The sequence below is a fragment of the Hippoglossus stenolepis genome, chromosome 5 (genome assembly GCF_022539355.2).
Source record: "Hippoglossus stenolepis isolate QCI-W04-F060 chromosome 5, HSTE1.2, whole genome shotgun sequence".
NCBI classification, from domain to species: Eukaryota; Metazoa; Chordata; class Actinopteri; order Pleuronectiformes; family Pleuronectidae; genus Hippoglossus; species Hippoglossus stenolepis.
In genome coordinates, this window is record NC_061487.1 from 6,043,251 (window position 1) to 6,061,741 (window position 18,491).

The 18,491-nt window shown below is 40.3% G+C and overlaps 1 protein-coding gene across 2 annotated transcripts; it reads left to right on the plus strand.

Annotated features, from left to right (window-relative positions):
• The first annotated feature begins 2,383 nt into the window (after nucleotides 1-2,383).
• Nucleotides 2,384-17,585, plus strand: syt8 (synaptotagmin VIII). Of its 2 annotated transcripts, none has more exons than XM_035155829.2 (9): nucleotides 2,384-3,026; nucleotides 8,714-8,921; nucleotides 9,867-10,036; nucleotides 11,005-11,100; nucleotides 12,315-12,482; nucleotides 12,805-12,972; nucleotides 14,802-14,919; nucleotides 15,810-15,943; nucleotides 16,353-17,585. In XM_035155829.2, the coding sequence occupies exons 2-9, from the start codon at nucleotides 8,732-8,734 to the stop codon at nucleotides 16,587-16,589; spliced, it is 1,281 nt and encodes a 426-aa protein (XP_035011720.2). In that variant the 5' UTR covers nucleotides 2,384-3,026; nucleotides 8,714-8,731; the 3' UTR covers nucleotides 16,590-17,585. The 2 variants fall into 2 exon arrangements, with proteins under 2 accessions (XP_035011720.2, XP_035011719.2); XM_035155828.2 differs by having other exon boundaries at nucleotides 2,384-2,957.
• The last annotated feature ends 906 nt before the right edge of the window (nucleotides 17,586-18,491 follow it).

Sequence of the window (18,491 nt, forward strand, 5' to 3'; positions counted from 1 at the left end):
TCCTTCACTGGCCTTCCTGCCCAGTAAAGTCATTCTGGTCCACCACTTGAAACTCCAGTCTACACAGTTAGTTTTTTCTGGGGTTTCTGACCTTGACCTTAAATTTCCCTAGTGGAAGTAATCTAGTCTTGTTATGCATCACTAGTACTTTCTCTGTGTGCTCCAGCTGTGTGTCCGGGTTTAGATGGTGTAAGGGAATGATGTTGCATGTTGCATGCACCCATTTACATTAGAGAAAATAACTGAATGCAAACGACTAAAAGTAGAATCCTTTTTTTTTTATCAGTGTGACTGAGAAACAGTAATTGACACAAAAAAGCATTAATGAGCCTCTAACCCTAACCCTAACCCTAACCCAACCCCTTTTCTCCAGTTCTGTGAGTTCATGAGTCTCTGCTGTCTCAAGCATCTGTCTGGGAGCGTGGTTCGGATTCTGCTCGACTACGTCAGCCGCGTCCACATCTGCTCCAAGCTCAGACTCATCCTGGAGAAACAGAGAGTGGCCTGAAATATGTGAAATCCTCAGTGAGTTCACTCATGATGACATGAAGTATCATGAAATGCAGACTTACCTGCAGGAAAAACAAGCAGACACAGCATCACACTGTAAAAACCTACTTAATCAATCGAAAGATTCCTTTTCCTGATCTTCAGAGGATGAACTCTTCAGATTTTACTGCTAGCTTGCCACTGTCTGTACATTTTAGTATCCCTGCTGGTACGACTCCAAGAATAGATCATATGATCAGTATGTTGCTTGCTCTCTCTAGCACTTTGCTATTGCAGCTATAATGTATAGTGCAACCTGTAGGGGGCACTAGCAGACCTGTAGGCAAGTACAAATACTTAATTGATATTCATACAACTGGTCGGCTCATTGTTGTTTGTCGTCTGTGGACAATGTGAGCAGAGGGACACAACTCCCCATTAGGTGCAGTGGAATGGTCTGCATGTTAAATACACTGGAACAGGTGACACCTATAAATAGCATGGTGGTGTGTGTGTGAGTGGAGTTTTGTGGGGAAACTAAGTTAAGACATAAACACTGTGCTGCTGCTGCTGCTGCTTTGTCCTCTAACTTCAGCTCTCTCATTTTTCACGTAAGAATGATGAAATCTGGTTTTATTTCAGGTGTATCTTGTAGATTCTCCTTCACACAATGGTGTAATATTCCTCTGAGTGTGTGGTCATTGAGGGGCCTGGGTCACCAGTGATGTGTCTGATCAACAGTAAGGAGGTCAGGGGTCAAAGTGTTCTGTAAATAAATAAAAGAATAAATATGTTGAAAAGCTAATAAAATAAAAACAGAAGAGCTCAGGAAGAAAGAAATCTGTAATTTTAGGCCACATCCATGCTACTTGTTTTCATGCGAAAAAATTGTGTTTTCAAACTAAAACAAATCTCTGTCCACACCAGTGTTTTGGCTCTGTACCTGTTTTAATCCCTGTCCATAAAACACTCATCATGTGACCACTCGTACACTGGGCCTGCACATGAAGCATTAGGTTGTAAGTTGCAGAATCGTCCCGGATGCTTGAATAGTAGCTCGTCTCCTACACATGTGAACAGTTGTATCATTGTCAAATACGGAATTTAACTGCACAACAGCTGTTAGCAAAGACAACAGAGTCAGCAGCACTTGTAATTGATTGTCCATGTTGAGTTCTACACATAGACTGTGGTTCTACACACTGGTAACTGACGCTAATGCCGGTTGTTTTCTTCTGGAAGGAGGATCATTTGATATGAGCCTGACGAAGAAGCAAATCTATTGACCAAAAAGACCCAATCAGCAAAGATCAGCCTCAGAGTTTTCAATCTTAAACAGAGCCTGCACAGTGTGGACTGGTCGATGTTCTTAAGACCTCTGCTGACATCCTGCTTCAGTTGCTACACCTGCTCGCAGTCTTCGAGGCTTGTATTGTAGCATCGTCCAAGGCTCCAATAGGCTTCTCAGACACTGTTGGGTTCTCCTTTAATGAAGAACCTATGGTCTGATCGCTTACCTCTTTATTGTATTATATATGGATCCTCATTCTGGCCCATGTGATGTTTTCTTCAAGCTTCCCTAGCAACATTCACTAGTGCTCGGTGCTGTTGTGGTCAGGTTTATCATATTGTCCATGTATGTCCTGATTGGTGTTAATCAGACCCCCGACTTTTGGACATGCATAAATAACTTAAAAATTCATCAAGAGGGGACAAATCATTTTCACCTTGCTCTTGTTCATGGTGACCTCCACAGTCTGTAAGTCAATTTTCAAAAGAAAAAAAAAGTTTGAGAAAATGAAAGGTAAAATAATAGCATAAATAATTTGCCCCTACTAAATATCAATTAAAAATTCTTAGGAGGTGATAAAGAATTTTCACCTCACACCAAAACTGTCACTCAATCTTCTGGGAATCATGAGCATCTACTCAATGACATTGTAGTCCATTCAGTGGAGTCCATTCAGTGGACTACAATGTCGTGTACTGTTCAGTGTCAGTTTTCTCCTGCAGATGTTGTGTTGTTGAGGAGAGAGCACCGAGGTCATCGGCAAACTATCAGCTAAACTATCATGGCCACTTGATATGCTGAAAGAAAAGGGATAAAAAGCAAGATATTTATATTATAATCTAATTAGAGATGCTATAACAGCAGCCGCTGTCTAACCTGTCAAATTTGACTGCTCCTTCAATAATCTTCATTCATTCATTTTCAGTAACTTATAGCTGTTGCTCTGTCAGATGACGCACACTGTATTTGAATAACTGGTATTTTAGCAGCAAAGACTCCACCTCTGTTTGAACACTGACTATGCAGGTTAACTGTGCGTGTGTGTATCAGTGTGTGTGTTCTGCAGGTGTGGTGGTTGCTGCAGGACGAAACTGACCGACCCCAAGAGCTGAAGATGGCCCATTGACGTTCAGCAGCCCAGAAAACCGCTCACGCTCAACAGCCGCCTGAACAAATGGTGAAGAAATGAGATTTAAATGAAAAGGAAGAAAAGTTTTGGACAGAAAGTCTCTTCGTCTCATCTCAGGTAGTGTTGATCTTACTGGGGTTTTCTATTTATTATTCATATCCAGGGTCACACATTCGTTTGTACCTGCTTGTTTCTTTCAGGAGCAAAACATGTAAGATGTCAAAAGACAAACCGCATCGTTCATTCCACAGTTAAACCTTTTCTGTCTGTGTTGATGGGAAAAACGTTCTGTGTGTTTGATCTGCAGTCAAGCTAACATTTGTTTTCTTTGTGGTTAAACCACCAAGCTGCCACTTTCACACGTCTGCTTGTCTTTCTTTGTGGTTTTCTATGGTCCTGTCTTTCTAACTGTTTCCCATTTTTCTACTTCTTACTGTTCCGTCTCAGCATTTCTTCCCCTTCTCATTACTCTTTTTCTTTGTCCTTCTTTCTTCACTTCCTCTCTTTTCCTCTTTCCTCATGCTTTCCCTATTTTCTCCCTCTGTCCATCCTTTTTTTTCTCTCTCTCTATTTACTTAATTTCTTTCTTACGCTTCCTTTTGTATTTCTTTCGTCCCTTCCCCTTCCACCTCTTTTCTCAACCCTTAATCCTTCTTCATTTTCACTTGTTTGTCTTCGTCACATTCTTTCTACTCATTTTTGTTTCTGCATTTCTTCCTTTTCCCCTCATTTCCTCATTTGCTCCCCTTTTCTTCCTGTCATACTTATCTTTCCCTTCTTTCCATCATACCTCTCCTTTCCCCACTCTATTTTCTGTGTCTTCTTTTTATTTGATTTCTTTTAGCTTCTATCTTCTATTTTGTGCAATCAGCTTGTGATTGGTTGTAAACTTCAGTTAATCAAACTTGTTTTCCAGCCACATTTATGTATTAAAGAACGATAAACTTTAATCTGCAACTGTTCACACCTTCATGAAGCAGCAGCAGTGGAAAGAAATGACATTTACATTTCTAGTCTCTGCTGGTTTCGGCAGTTTGATTAGTTAGGCGTACTGTATGTGAACAGAATATACACTGTGTATTTGGACTGTCATGGCAGTCCAATGACATTTGGTTTCCACATTCATATCCATTCATGCAACCCGAACACCATATGGCCTGTAAAGGACTGAAGAAAGGGTAAATCTGATGCGCCAAGAATTAGAACAAAGGTTGTTGTGCCTCTGGAGAACAGGATGCAAACTTGATTTTGTCACAGACCACTTTCACTGTTTAAGTAGACAAGTAGATGTTTGGAAAGAGGCCGGACTCTGTCGGAGCGATGAAGATGTGGTTTCCCTCCTGATTACAGTGAAAACTGACTAAATGAAGAGGGAGGGAGGAGACGTTTCCTCTCTTTGATCAAACGCTTTGGGTTGTTTTTGAGGAAATAATGGTCACACCATTAGACCACTTCCTTTCTCTTCCGCTTCGTTTTTTATTCTGAGCAGCACAGCAACAGTTCAGTTTCCACCAGTCGAGCAAGCAGGGAGGTCGACATTCCTTTAAAAGTCCCCATCAGTGAGTGAAATATTTCAGCTTCAATCTGTGACATGTGTCTTTGGCTTGATTTTGGCAAAACCCTGTTTTTTATGAAGAGTATTAATGGGTGTTTAACATTAATTGGTTAAGATACTTGATGTGTAGACTTTGGGTTATAACAGATTATAACCAGTTTCAGAGAAGAATAATGTGACCTTGCATTATCATCTACTCTTTTCTGCAGTAAAATACCTTTTAAACAGTTGATTAATTGATTTATGTAAAAAAAATATTTTGCAAATTATATTTAAATTTAATTCTTAGAGGATCTTGCTGGTGAGGTGCTCTGATGAAAGTGTCATGGCAGAGTGAGTTTTCATCAGCAACTCTGCTATAGATGCGTCTCAATACCCCTTTCATCCAAACCACTCCAGAGTAGGTCTGGTAAAATGGAAACGTTTTGAAACGCTGCTGGCCACGTTTTAGTTTGAAAACTCTGATGATGACGTAGACACTGATTGTGTCTTTTGTTCACAACGTAGCCTTTGCTGATTCGTCAGGCTCCTATCACATGACCCTCTTTCGTAAGAAACCTACTGGCATTAGCCTTGGCTACCAATGTAAAACACAACATGGATTACAAGCGATGCTGACCCTACTGTCTTGGCTAATTCAGCATTTTACAAGGATACAACTGTTTACATGTGCAGGAGACGAGCAACGTAGCAAACACATCCCTCTCTGTTTACACCGGCAAGCACATGCCCAGTGTGCATGAGTGGTCACGTGTTATGTGTTTTCAGGCTTGTTAGTATGAACAGAGATTCAAGTGATACAGAGCCAAAAAGGCCTTTGTGGACAGAAAACGTAGTCGTGTGGATGTTGCCTTGATAACAAATGAAAATATCCAATGTAAACATCATGCTCTCTGCGTACTGGTCATTTACAGTGCGTCATGGTGCATGAAAATATGGCCCTATATGATTTTACAGTGTGGCCTCAATCAGAGTCAGTGCAGACAGTGTGTGTCAAACTAAAGTCCATTATAGAGGCTACATCATGTGAAAGAGGCAAGAGGCTTTTTCAGTTCGGTTCGCCACATCTTGTTCGTCAGGTCTCAAACAGATTCTTATCTTATGGCCACAAGTTATTTATCTAGTTCCCACAACTAAAAACGTGTTATTATTTCATGGCCACGCAATACTTCTTTTTTCCCCAAATTTTTTTTTCTAAGGGCTTCTGTAAGTTCTTGATATTTTTTAACCAACACATTTTACAACCAGTTTCCTTCTACAGCTCCTGAAATCCATCCGTTAGGTTTTACCAGAAGGCTGGACTCAATGTGCTGAACACAGGGAAGAGAGACAGCAGAGTAAACATTCAATGATTTATTTACAACTAAAATTATTTGTTTATAACCTTTTTTTCCCATAACAACTAAAAAAGAAGTGTGGACAAAACGAAAGTGCCCTCTATCTGAATTAAGAAAAAGGGGCACCCAAGGTACAGTGTTCCAGGGAGGGGTGAGACAGAGGGATGGTGGTGGGGTGCAGGCCGAGCGTGGCCTCCACACAGTTTAGTAAACAGGAGGTCAGGCAGGTAACAAAACAGATCCAAGAGTTCAAGGCTTGTTTTAGGTTTGCTGTTGCGATATGAATGACAGAAATATTTATTGGATGTGTACTTTTTATTTTGGTCAGTGTCCCATCCACTAACATTGAGGAGGCATGGTTTAAGACCTATACCTAATCCAGATACCAGGTGGGTGATGAAGATAATTTGGTTTCACTTTTGGAAGTTTTCATATGATCCATTTTTCTATCCACTATGTGCTTTTACCACAATTCTGACTGAGTTGAGGCCTGGACACACCTGGATCTGAACCCGGAACATTTTGTGTGGAGAAAAATCCATTCTAATGCTAAAACTGCACAAATCTTGTTTTGTTGCACCATCCAATAGAGATAGATGAGGAGATTCTGGGATCTTTTTGTCAAATAGAGACCCAGGTTGGATCAGGGTTGGTGCCAGGGACATGAGCACATTTGCTTTCAGGCGTGTGAACATATTTGAATGGATTGTTATCAGAGTGTGGGTTAATGTGTTGCTGCTGTTTGTTCATGGTGGAGGCCTGCAGGTTGGAATGCCACTCTGTCATGTCAGCAGCAGATTGACGACCACAATGTTGTATAATGTTTGTTTGACTGTTTATGTCACTGTTGTTAGGAAGTCTCCAAATCTCCAGTTTAGGAGTTTTCACTGTGCAGGCAGTGAATGGTGTTATGGTTTTTATGGAAATATTTCTTTAGTCTTATTAATCCAGTGGTTTGCTTAGTTTCTGTTGTTGTTGACTCTAAGTCAAATTAAATGTCTTTCAACATGCGTACGTGGTTAAGTGGAAAAATCCTCAGCCTTCAGGTGTTGGATTCTGATGTTTCATCTCTTCAAACATCACATGGACGACCTGCCTCAGCCTCAGGGGAGACATCTTCAGTCATACAGTTATGTGGGTTGAATTTAAAACCTTAGTGTTAAGATTCCTTCTGGCGTCTGAGGTATTATTTTGCCACATGTGCATCAGGTGGTTGGCTTGGCTCCTTATTTATCCAGCATGATTTTTAGAATATAGGACAAGATGGTGAATATCCCTCTAGACTATAGCAACTGCTTCCTGACCAAAGCAAGAACTAATAAACAGACCAAACTGAACTATAAAGTAAGTAGTGTTCCTACTTGAGTGAAAGTAAGTTAGTACTTGCTTTTGAATATAGGGTGAATTAAGGTAATCTGGGACATTTTTGCAATTTTGACTTCTATGACTTATTCCAATATCTGTTTTGCACATTACATCAACATATCAACAACATATAAGATGTTTTCTAACCACACCAGAAGAAGGGATGTAGATATCATACCTGAGCTTTTTTAGAACATGAAATAAACAGACTGGAGCTTAAGTGTCCCACATTACCCAATGTCCCAGATTACCTGAATTCACCCTACCTGAACTTTTAAAGTACTTTTTTAAGTACTTGCAGACTGTAGCCTATTCCCGAAAGGAACTCTTTTGTAAATCATGAGCTGTGTCTACTGCATATTGTGTTTAATACAAGAATAATACAGACTCATATTAATAAAGAATGTTGCAGATGATGCCACTGAAAACACTTTGCACTGTCCTATTAATTAAAGGCTGTGTCAGCGGTAACCTCTTCTGAGTCCATTTCAGGTGTTTCTTCATCAGTGATGCTGATGCTGCAGGAGGTTGTGCCTAATGTTACCTGCCCGCTCTGATTGGATCGGAGGATCAATTACCTTCTCTTTATTTGACACGTTTAAAAAAAAATAAACTACAAAAACATGTAACACAATGCGTTATAAAAGGTAGTGGAGTACAAAGTACAGATATTTGTGGATATACAGTTTGTAGTGGAGTAAAAGGGAAAAGTATGGAAAACATAATTAAATCTAGGTTTGGTAATCTTGGAAAAGCCAGTAAGAGCAAGCCACACTTTGATAAAATGCAACCAATGCATCTCAGCCCTTCCTATCAGAACTATCTTCAAAGCTCCGCCCCTAAAACTAACTGCGAGAAGCCGACTTTTCTGTGACTCGCTCGCTAACTTCTGATTATCGTTTCTGCTTTGGTGGTGTGAGTCTCTCTGGCTTGTGAAGACTCCGGTCATGCGCAGTGATGCACGCAGGCAGGCAGGCAAGTCAGTCAGTGACAGACAGGTGAGCTAACCAGTCATTACATTCAGTCCTGCGAGGTCCACACACGCCAACTTTTTTTTTTTCTTTTTTCCCCCAAGACAATGTTATTTATTGATGGCTATCAGGACGTGGAGGATTTCAACAAATAAACAAAAAAATATAAAACAAAAAATAAGTAGAGTAACGAAGTAAAGTAAAAACAAAAATTACATCCCACTGCTGTGTATGAGTCAACATCCCCTTAAACAAACACATGAATCAAGAATCTGTTGTAGATGAACTCTGACATGGTCAAATCACCAGTTGGATTACACCATAGCAATTTCACATTTAGAGGTTGTAGCATTCTCACTCAATGGACCTATTCAAAACATTTCTGTTCCTATTAATCCTGTTAATCATTTAGACCAAGAAGATGAGAAAATATACTGGACTTATACCTGAAGTACCTTCTGTGCAGTGTTGTTTGAATCCATGTATACTTGCTTCAGTCTTCTTCCTCCCTGCCTTGGCGAGTAACTGCCAGGTTGTTGAGCAGTAATGTGTGACGCCACTCTCTTGTTTCCACAGCGCCTCATTCATTTCAACATGAACACCAGCCGAACACCAATACCAACCTCAACTCACCAGAATGTATCAGCCACGACAGTGGCTCATTTTAAGACAGTTCATCCCATCACCATCGTCTCCACCAACTCCACCTACACTAACACCACCCTCGATCCAGCCCTTGTCGCTGTTAGCAACTTCTTCAATGACGTGCTGGACAAGATTCCCTGTAAGTTGACAAACAGCAGCTCCACATAAATGACTCCTCCACCTAATAATCCACTTATCCAATCCAATAAAAAGCTTGTGCAGCATCTGTGTTAGTTCTCAGATCAGATCAGATCCTTTGTTTAAATTTGTTAAATATATAGTCTACACGGCAGCAGCGGCTACAATGTAATCTTGAGATTGAGAAATTCGGAGGAGGAAACATGAGTGAGAGTGAGAGCTGGAGAGAAGTTTGTATTTCACTGAGAAAAACGATCATGTCTGGATCAACTATCATGACTGAAGAGAGAACAAGGAGAGGGAGAGAAGGGGCGAAAGATGCAACAAACAGAGGAGGGACAACGAGCTGCTGTGGTAGAGACTAATGTTATGTTGCCAGACTCTTAGCATTTAGAACAGAATAACAATCTTTTCATGGTTTTTTATTGGTGAAAAGTAACTTTTAGTGGACACTTTGTGGACTGTTGCAGTTGCCCCACAACATTACATTGTAGCCACTGCCGCTGTGTCGCAGCTCCCAGTACAAATGATGACCAACTCTGTGAGTTTTTGCACGTTACACCCTTTCATTTTTAAAGATAGGGCCCATGTTGAAAAATAATGAAATTTCTCTTTAAAGTCCAAAACCCAAAGTCGATATCCAGCAAATGCTTCCATTTAACAAACTTCAACCTTAGAATGTGTCTCATATTTGTTTCACAATTATTGCTTGAAAAATGACTGAATTGATAAGTTAATTATAAAAGTAGCTGCTAATTAACTTTGATTGTTGATTGTCGAAACATTTATGACCTAAGGGACAGTATCATAAAGAGGGAATTAGGAATAGAACTTTTGAATATAGCGAGTTGATTTATCTCAGTCACTATCACTCACTCGCACACATCTTGTGTATGACACAGTACATATCACACCTGACTAACTGTACCTTGCTGCTCTCGGGCAGTGCCTCATTGGGCGATCTACACCATCTTTGTGAGCGGCGCTCTGCTGATTCTGCTCTGCTGTCTGTGCATCTGCATAAAGTGCTGCTGCAAAGGCAAGAAGAAGCGAAAACAGAAGAACGATGAGAAGATCAACATGTTGGGGGTGAATGGGACCTCCACCACAGCTCTGGTGAGTCAATATAGATCTGAGTCTCTCACTGGGTGAAATCTGCAGCGTTAACGTTTACATAACGACCAGTCAGTGCTGGATGGTGCCTGCATCACTAATGTAACTCCTGCTTTAACCATTGTAAAAAGAAAGGTGCTGTTTCTGCAAAGCAAAATGTAAATAATTGAAAATTGGAGCATTTTAGTGAGTTTCAGCTTGTTGTTCAGCGGTGAACAGTACAGTTGTGGTGTGGATCTATCCACACCACAACTGTACTGTTCACCGCTCTCACAGTGTTGTTTCTGACCACCGCAGGAAGCTGTTTGCGAAGAAGAGGCTGTAAAAAGCCACAGCACGCTAGTAAACAGCATACAGACACAGTCAAGAGAGCAGCTGGTGAGTGGAGCATTGTGGGTGGCTCAGGCGGTAGAGCGGGTCATCCACTAACCAGAAGGGCTGCCTCCTGCAATGCTCCTGCATTCTGCATGCCAAAGTGTCCATGGGCACAACAGGGGACACTAAGTTGCTCCTGATGCTGTCTGATAGATAAAGCACTGTGTTTAGAGGTGTTTTGTGAATTTGACTTGTACTGTAAACACTTTCAGTGGTTGATTAGACTAGAAAGTGCTGTATACATGCACTACATTTACCTGCAAAATAGCCACATATTTGAAGGCGGTGCAAACTGTTGAATGTGAAAATAAGCAAAATCGGAATATCAACATATTAAGGTAATGACAACTGTGTGTCAGAACCTGTGGCTAAACAAATCAGTTATTGTATATTAAAATAAAATTATATGTTTGACAGAAATCAGACATGAAGGTTGTTTCGGCACATTAAAGCTTTGCTTCCTCCCTTAATTGTTGTTTATTTAAAAGACAGAGCAAATCCCTCCTTAGAGACCTGAGAAAGTCTTTTATCGGCTCTGTCCAGTGTCCTTGTTTGCACAAAGGATCTGACCCAATGTTTTTCCTGTGCTCTGACAGGTTCAGCCAGATGTGGCGGATGTGGACTACGGCTCTACCAAAAAGCAGAGAGGGAAGCTGCTCTACTCTCTGGAGTACAACGCCCCTCTGTCTGAGGTGATGAAATCTTTGACCAGCCAGTCCCACCACTGAGTCCTCATTATGTCCTCTGCTTTAAAGGAGCACTCCACCAAGTTATCATTACACTCAATATGTTGTTGGACTAGTAAGGGATCAGTGAAGATTCTCAGTCATCCAGGTCATTGTATCTTCAGGAGTTGTGCATGTGTTGCAGGAGTTGTGCATGTGTTAATAGGCAACTGGCAAAGTACCATTAAAACACATTGGTAACGTTTAGAACAACACTAAATGCAACAAGGAAAAATATGCATAAACCTCTGGGTTCCCAACCTGAAGATTCTCATGTAGCTACAGCTGTGAGATGGAGCACAGAGATTATGACCGTCTTTCTTCAGTGCTGCTCTGAGACTGGTAGATCTCACAATAGTGTTGAATGTAAACATGTCATATGCCGCAATGATTTACACTCGCATTGCTTTCAATCGCTGGAGACTTGGTGAATAAAGTTTGATGCTAAACTTGTAACATCTCTTCTAGATTGGAAAGTAAACACCTGTTAATGCTAATGTTAGCTGCGTAGCAATAGCTAAACTTACAGATGGCACCTTTAAAACAACAAGGAACTAGAATGGCACTCAATAGAGCACATACCTCTGTCAAGGTCAACCAGTCCCTTAAATTCAACTTTTTAAGAAAGGCTTTATCGCTTTTTTTCTTTATGTTAAAGAAAGAAAGGAAAAATGTGTGGATCTGCCCAGTGAACATTTAATGGGTTTCCCCTGGCCCATAACACATCCTCCCAGCAAGTTTCAAAAATGTAATGTTTTTATGTAATCTTGCCTACATACAAACAGACTGGGGTATAAACATAAGCTAATGTCTTACAAGCCCAACACTGCTGGCCAACATTGGGGTCATACTGTGTAATTATACCTTTAATATGAAGTAAAATAAAACCTCTGAAAGGGTCATTATGGAAAATGTATACAAATAATAATATACAAAATCAAAATAACTTCACTTTCCAACTTCACCATCTGTGTGAATGTTCACACACATACTGTAGGTACGCATACATCTCTCCTCAGGTTTATCTTTTAAATCCCATTGTTTCAGTTGAAGTTGGCATTTGCATGTTTCCAGACCCATTTGGAACGGACACAGCAGTTATGAATAGGAAGCCCAGAAAACTCACTGTGATGGAGTAAAATCAATGTCCTTACTTGTCTGTCGTCTGCTGGTTTTTACAGCTCACAGTTGGGATTAAACAAGCTGACAGCTTGAAGGCCATGGACGTGGGAGGAAGCTCGGACCCGTACATCAAAGTCTACATCTGCCCCGACAAATCCATAACCTGTGAGACCAAAGTGTTCAGAAACACGCTGAACCCCATCTTCAACGAACAGTTCAGCTTCCAGGTCAGAAGTGGCTGTGGTTTGTTTTGGTTGGATGCAATGACTACAAGTTTAAAGATGGCTGATTAAAATACACTACAGAATATACTGCTAATCTTTATTATAACCTCACTGACAGATATGTATTATTACTCCATTTATAGAGACTTGTAGTTGGAAGTTGATATACTGTATATATATGTGTGTGTGTGTGTTTCAGGGATATTAAACAATTTCCATTAAGTTGATTAGAGAAGAAAAGATTTCACTAATTATGTTTTTACAAGTCACAATGTTATGTGGACCAAAATATATTGTGTTTTTGACCAGCGCAATCTTTTCCCAGATATCCAAGTCCTCCCTCCTGAAGTCGACTGCGGTGATGAAGGTGTTCGACTTCAATAGATTCACCAAACACAACATCATTGGTGAGCTCAGGGTGGAGCTCTGCAATGTCGACTGGAACCACGTCATCGAGGAGTGGCAGGATCTCGGCGAACCTGCCAAGTTTGAGGTAGAAGAGCAAAACTGAGCAAGCACAAAACAAGACTCGCAGTCTACAGATACACCAGCAGCCCTGTGAGGCTAACTCCAAACTCCAGATGACAGGGTCACTGCTAGGCCGATGTCACAGTCTGGTCACAGTGGTGCCATATACACACACACCTGGGGTCTGTACTACGAAGCGAGTTCTGGGTGAACTTAACCTAACAATCACAATCAGGCTAAGTGGTCACAAATGACGCTGGTTATCAACTTGTTAAGTCAACCCAGGTTTGCCTCATCAAGATCTGAGCGTGTGCACATGAAAGGGGCGGGGTTTACTGCATATGAGCAATCACACACATGGACAACTTTGACTGACAGCAGAGTCTCATATTTCACAACCAGGAGCAAACTGTTATAAAAATAGATGGAGAACAAACATTATCCAGACTAAGAGAAACACAGTTACAGCTGCTAGATGCAGCAAGGACAGCTGGTGAAAGATCTCTGATTGTGTGATGAAACTTTTCACTCTATCGCATGATGGAGCCTCTATACTGAGCTTTAGTTTGAAACACACTGTCTGCACTGACTCTGAGGACACACTGTGCTGGAAACGTTTGCAATTACTAGTCAATAAAAACATATGGACGCCATGGTGCACAGAACGTGACTGAGGGCATTTGGTATTTTAGTGACATGATGCATCTGGTGCATCTGGAGAGTTTGAGATGTGCAGGTTGTGTTCGTGGCGGGGATTGACTTAACCAACCAGACATTGTTTTAAACATCCCTCATCCTTCCCTGTAAGGAGAGGGCGCACCACGCAACAGTGTAGCATCATTTTGGTGAGGGCTGACTGTTCGAGCTTCAAAGCGAGAGAGGACGGAGGGCTGGGGGCTGTCACATGGACAATCTGTAAACTATCTATCCCCCATTCCAAGTAAATATTTAATTTCATAGGATAAATCTACTTAAAGGATAAAAGTATTAAACTATGTGTGGTTATCTCACTGCAAACATACCCAGTACATCAATATCAGTAACTCCCACAAGTAGAGAAACATAGAGCGATGCAGACAGTCTGTGGTACATGATATGTCAGGTTGGGTACGTTCAGCTCCAGCAGTTGACAAAGGTTTATCATTCCCTCTGGTGAGAATCTATATATATATATATCTATAATCTATATATCTCATCAGAGAAGGTAAAAGGATTTTGTCGGTCTCTTAGGACCCTTGTCCTCCTCAGAGACTCTAACAATGCTCAGCCAGCTCCACAGGATCCTCTAACAACACTGTTGTCATGTTTCAAAGGAATTGGTCGATCAGTGGGCGGGGCTTTTATACAGGTTGTAAACATTTATTTGAATAACTGCCTCAACATACAGCCATCAGCTCATTAATTTGACACAAGCCTAAAAGCTAATGTAAATGAAAATATTTATCTCCAAGGCCTAATGTCAAAGTGAGATTGTAATTATGCACATTAAAAAAAAAATTAAACTAATACTGAGTCTTCTGAAGCTTACGGATAAAACTGACGAAATGGAGCAGCACAATCGAAAATTGAAGGGGGGCAGTGTAGCCAATAGTTCAAGCAAGGTGACCATAAGCCACAAGGTAGGAATATCAACAATGGTGGAGCTTTTTGAGGAGAGATGTTAGGAAACTACTGGCGTCTATTTGATGTTACTTCCTCGCTTTTGGTATTTGTAGACATTCTTTTATTTTATGTGATTCCCAACACCAAAAAGAAGCATCTTAAACGAGTTACTTATGTTATTTATCTGAAAATGACATGCAATGAATTGTTTGATCTAGTTATTGTAACAACTGTCGTATCTGCGTGCTGCAGGAGGAAGAGCTGGGAGAGATCTGCTTCTCTCTGCGCTACGTTCCCACTGCTGGCAAACTGAATGTGGTGATCCTGGAGGCCAAAAACCTGAAGAGCATGGACACCGGAGGATTCTCAGGTCAGACTGATAGCACATCTCATATTGAAATCATTCACACGCCTCAGAGGTTTCACAGATGTTTGCTTATGTATTAGCATATTTCTGCTCTGGGTCAGAATGCTGCTGCTCACCCGTGCTCGCAGGTTTACACTGGTCCGTCCACTACTAGGATCGACCAATGAGAGAAAAAATCTATGCGCTACATGAGCTATGAGCGGTGGCGATCTTGAAATAGTGACTTTTTGATGTAATCAGAAACTCAATTTAAATCATTTGTGTAGTATAATAAGTAAAATGTCTGAGATGTTCTGTTTGTTCAAGTACAGAAAACAGGTTGGACGAGATCAGTAAATAATCTTCAGATAAGGTTGTGACTGCACTAACTTAACCTTCTTGTGCTTGTTTTTTTGCTCTAACTTTTTAGTGAGACATATATTCTTAAATACTAATAATAGAATGAGTTAATTTGAAACATTAAAAGGTAAAGCAGATATCAAAAGAGATTCTGGTCTTCTCTCAGGAAAATCTTTCTAAAGGTCTTTATTTTTTCCATTTAGATCAGATTTTATAAAAAGGAATGTTTGAGGACTTCCATAGAGGAATGTTTTGCTCTGACAGTATTTATTATCTGCATCAAGAAGCCCAATTTCAATAAACCGATTCCAATGAGTTTTAGATGATACATTTATATTATTTAATTAATTCTTGTCATTGTGATATTTTATTTGCACTCTCTGTTTTGTTTCACACCACAAAAAAGAGAAGGATTTTATGTCATATTTAGTATCTTTTAACAAATTTGACTTTATTTCCGTGGGTTTTTTTCCGATATATTACATTTTTTTATGGAAATATACTTTGAGATTAAAATGATATCTGAGTGGTTTTATTCCACCTGTTGTTTGCAGATCCGTATGTAAAGGTGCAGCTGGCTCTGGACAAGAGGAAGTGGAAGAAAAAGAAGACGTCCATTAGAAAGAAGACGCTGAACCCGTATTACAACGAATCCTTCACCTTCGACGTGACATTTCAACAAATCCAGGTGAGAATCATTAGATAAGAAACAGAGCCTGATACTAATAACAAGGAGGTTTTAAAAAAAACAATATTGATATTTTTTACATAAACACACAACATAATAAAACCTTTTATGTAAGGATTTATTCAATTTGGGTAAAGACATGTAAATAATTAGCATTTAATACATGTTTTTTCATTTGAGTATGACATAGTCAATGTCTTAAAATGAAATTGGCTACATATGGCCACTGTAGTTGTGGAGTTGTTAGTATTTTGGCATTTTAAATCTTCCATAAGGGCAGTGGATTAACCTGAACAAATGACAGGACTGAAAACACTCGAAAGAAATGTGAAAATGTGTTACTGAACTGGATCGAACAAAGTCGCACATTTGATTCTGTTGTGACTCTGAGTTTTCATGTCGTCCTCAGAGGGTGAACCTGGTCATCTCTTTGTGGGATCACGATGCCGTGTCCCGAAATGACGCCATGGGGAAGATATTCCTGGGCTGCGACGCCACAGGGAACCAGCTGAGACACTGGGCCGACATGTTGTCCAACCCGCGGCGGCCAGTCGCTCAGTGGCACAGCCTGCTGTTGGCCAAGCAGGTCAACTCCACGCTGAACCTGAAAAAGAAGATCCCCCTCCGTGACAAACTGCCCCTCTGATGGGAAACACACAGGAAAATCATTTCCAATGCACCAAATGAAGAGATTTAAATATTATTTCAAGATTATCTCTCAAATTTGAGATTATTTTATCTATTTCATTGATTATTGATATTTTGTATTGTAAATGAAAGATTAACAATTATATTTTATTAACAAAAATTTTATTTTTTCCACTGGAATGAACTGAATCGTAACTCTAAAGAAATCCCATTCCTTTAACTTTATAAGACCTTGCTGTAGTTTGAGTTAAATATCATGTCATCTCATGTGATCATATATACGTGTCCGACTCTCAAAACTTCTCATTGAAGAATCCATGAGCTGGGAATGCTTGAATTCTGTAGTGAAAGTTTCCAGTCACTAATCAGACGGTTTCTTCAGAACCATAGATGTCTGAAACCCTCGCTGCTGTCCCTGAACAAGCTGAAATGTGAGCTGAAGTGAAGATTCTATGTTGTGGATTCACATTGTTCAAGCAAAGATAGGTTTTAAATGTTATTACCATTGTTTAAGACTCAACATCTGGACTAACAAGTGGTTGGCTGATTTAACTGCAGTATTTGAAGTGCTGGTTGTGAGAGCTGAGAGAGAAAGTAACAGGTACATTTAATGAAGGACTGTACTTAAAGGGATAGTTCACCAAAAAATGAAAATTCACTCATTATCTACTCACCACTATGCCGATGGACGGGTGGGTGAAGTGTTTGAGTCCACAAAACACTCTTGGAGTCTCAGAGGTAAACAGTGTTTCAGCCAAAGTGACCCCTTCTTCAGACGTAATAAAGGTCCACTCCCGGAAGTGGCGATGCTAGCGGGCGTAGCCACATGAATGCGCACCCCACGTGTGCCCTTGGGCGACAGTGTGTGCAGTGTTCCAAGGGGCCAGACGGTATGTGAACGCGCCTCCGAGGAGGATATCAGAGGACATTTGGGCAAAATCTGGGCCAAAACTACATTTTGGCCAAAGAAATAAAAACACAAATGAAAATGCAATGGTGTCTGCTGTCTCTCTTGCCCTGGTAAAAAACCATGAACCCTTTCCAGGGCCTATGCCCACCTACCCATATACAGTATATATAGAATCACTGGGTGCCCAGTACCCTCAAAACAAAAGTATAATCTACCAAAAGTAACTAAACATAACTAATATAATAATTCTACAGAACTAAAAACTAAATAAGTGATTTCCAACTAGTATACTACAGTAAAAAAGTTAATAGCTCCAACAATTAGGCTACCTTTTCTATAGCAAACACAAACATCCCACCAAGACTTTTTTTCACCTGTTTTCAAAGGTGAAAAAAAAATTAGGGAACTTGTTGAAAGATGATACTTTTGTTGAGTCGTAAACTCAAGAGAGAAAATGATTCAGATCAGATGAATCCCCTGGATCTTTTTTGCTCACTTGCCTCTCAGGGCGTCTGGACTCTACGGTGGCCCTGAGAGCTCAACGCACTGAAACTTAAGAAAACACATGCAAGTAGACAAAACACGAGCAAAGTAAGAAAAAATCGTCATCAATTTGACAACACAACACAACACATTACAGAAACGCTCTGCAATTACAGAAAACGACAACGGAAGTGTTTCCAGGGGACAACTACATGTGATGGACACGTCCGGTTGTTGTTGCTGCCGCAGTTTGGAGTTGTTAAACGGTTTATTTTAACATTGTGATCGCATGATTCAGATATTACTGCAGATGTCTAATGTTAACCGAGCGTTGACGTTTTGCTTACCATTAGCCTGCCAATTCAAAAATTCGAAATACAACGAAATACACACAATTAAACAACCGGACGTGTCCATCACTTTTAGTTGTCCCTTGGAAACACTTCCGTTGTCGTTTTCTGTAATTGCAGCACGTTTCTGTAATGTGTTGTGTTGTGCGTAATGTTT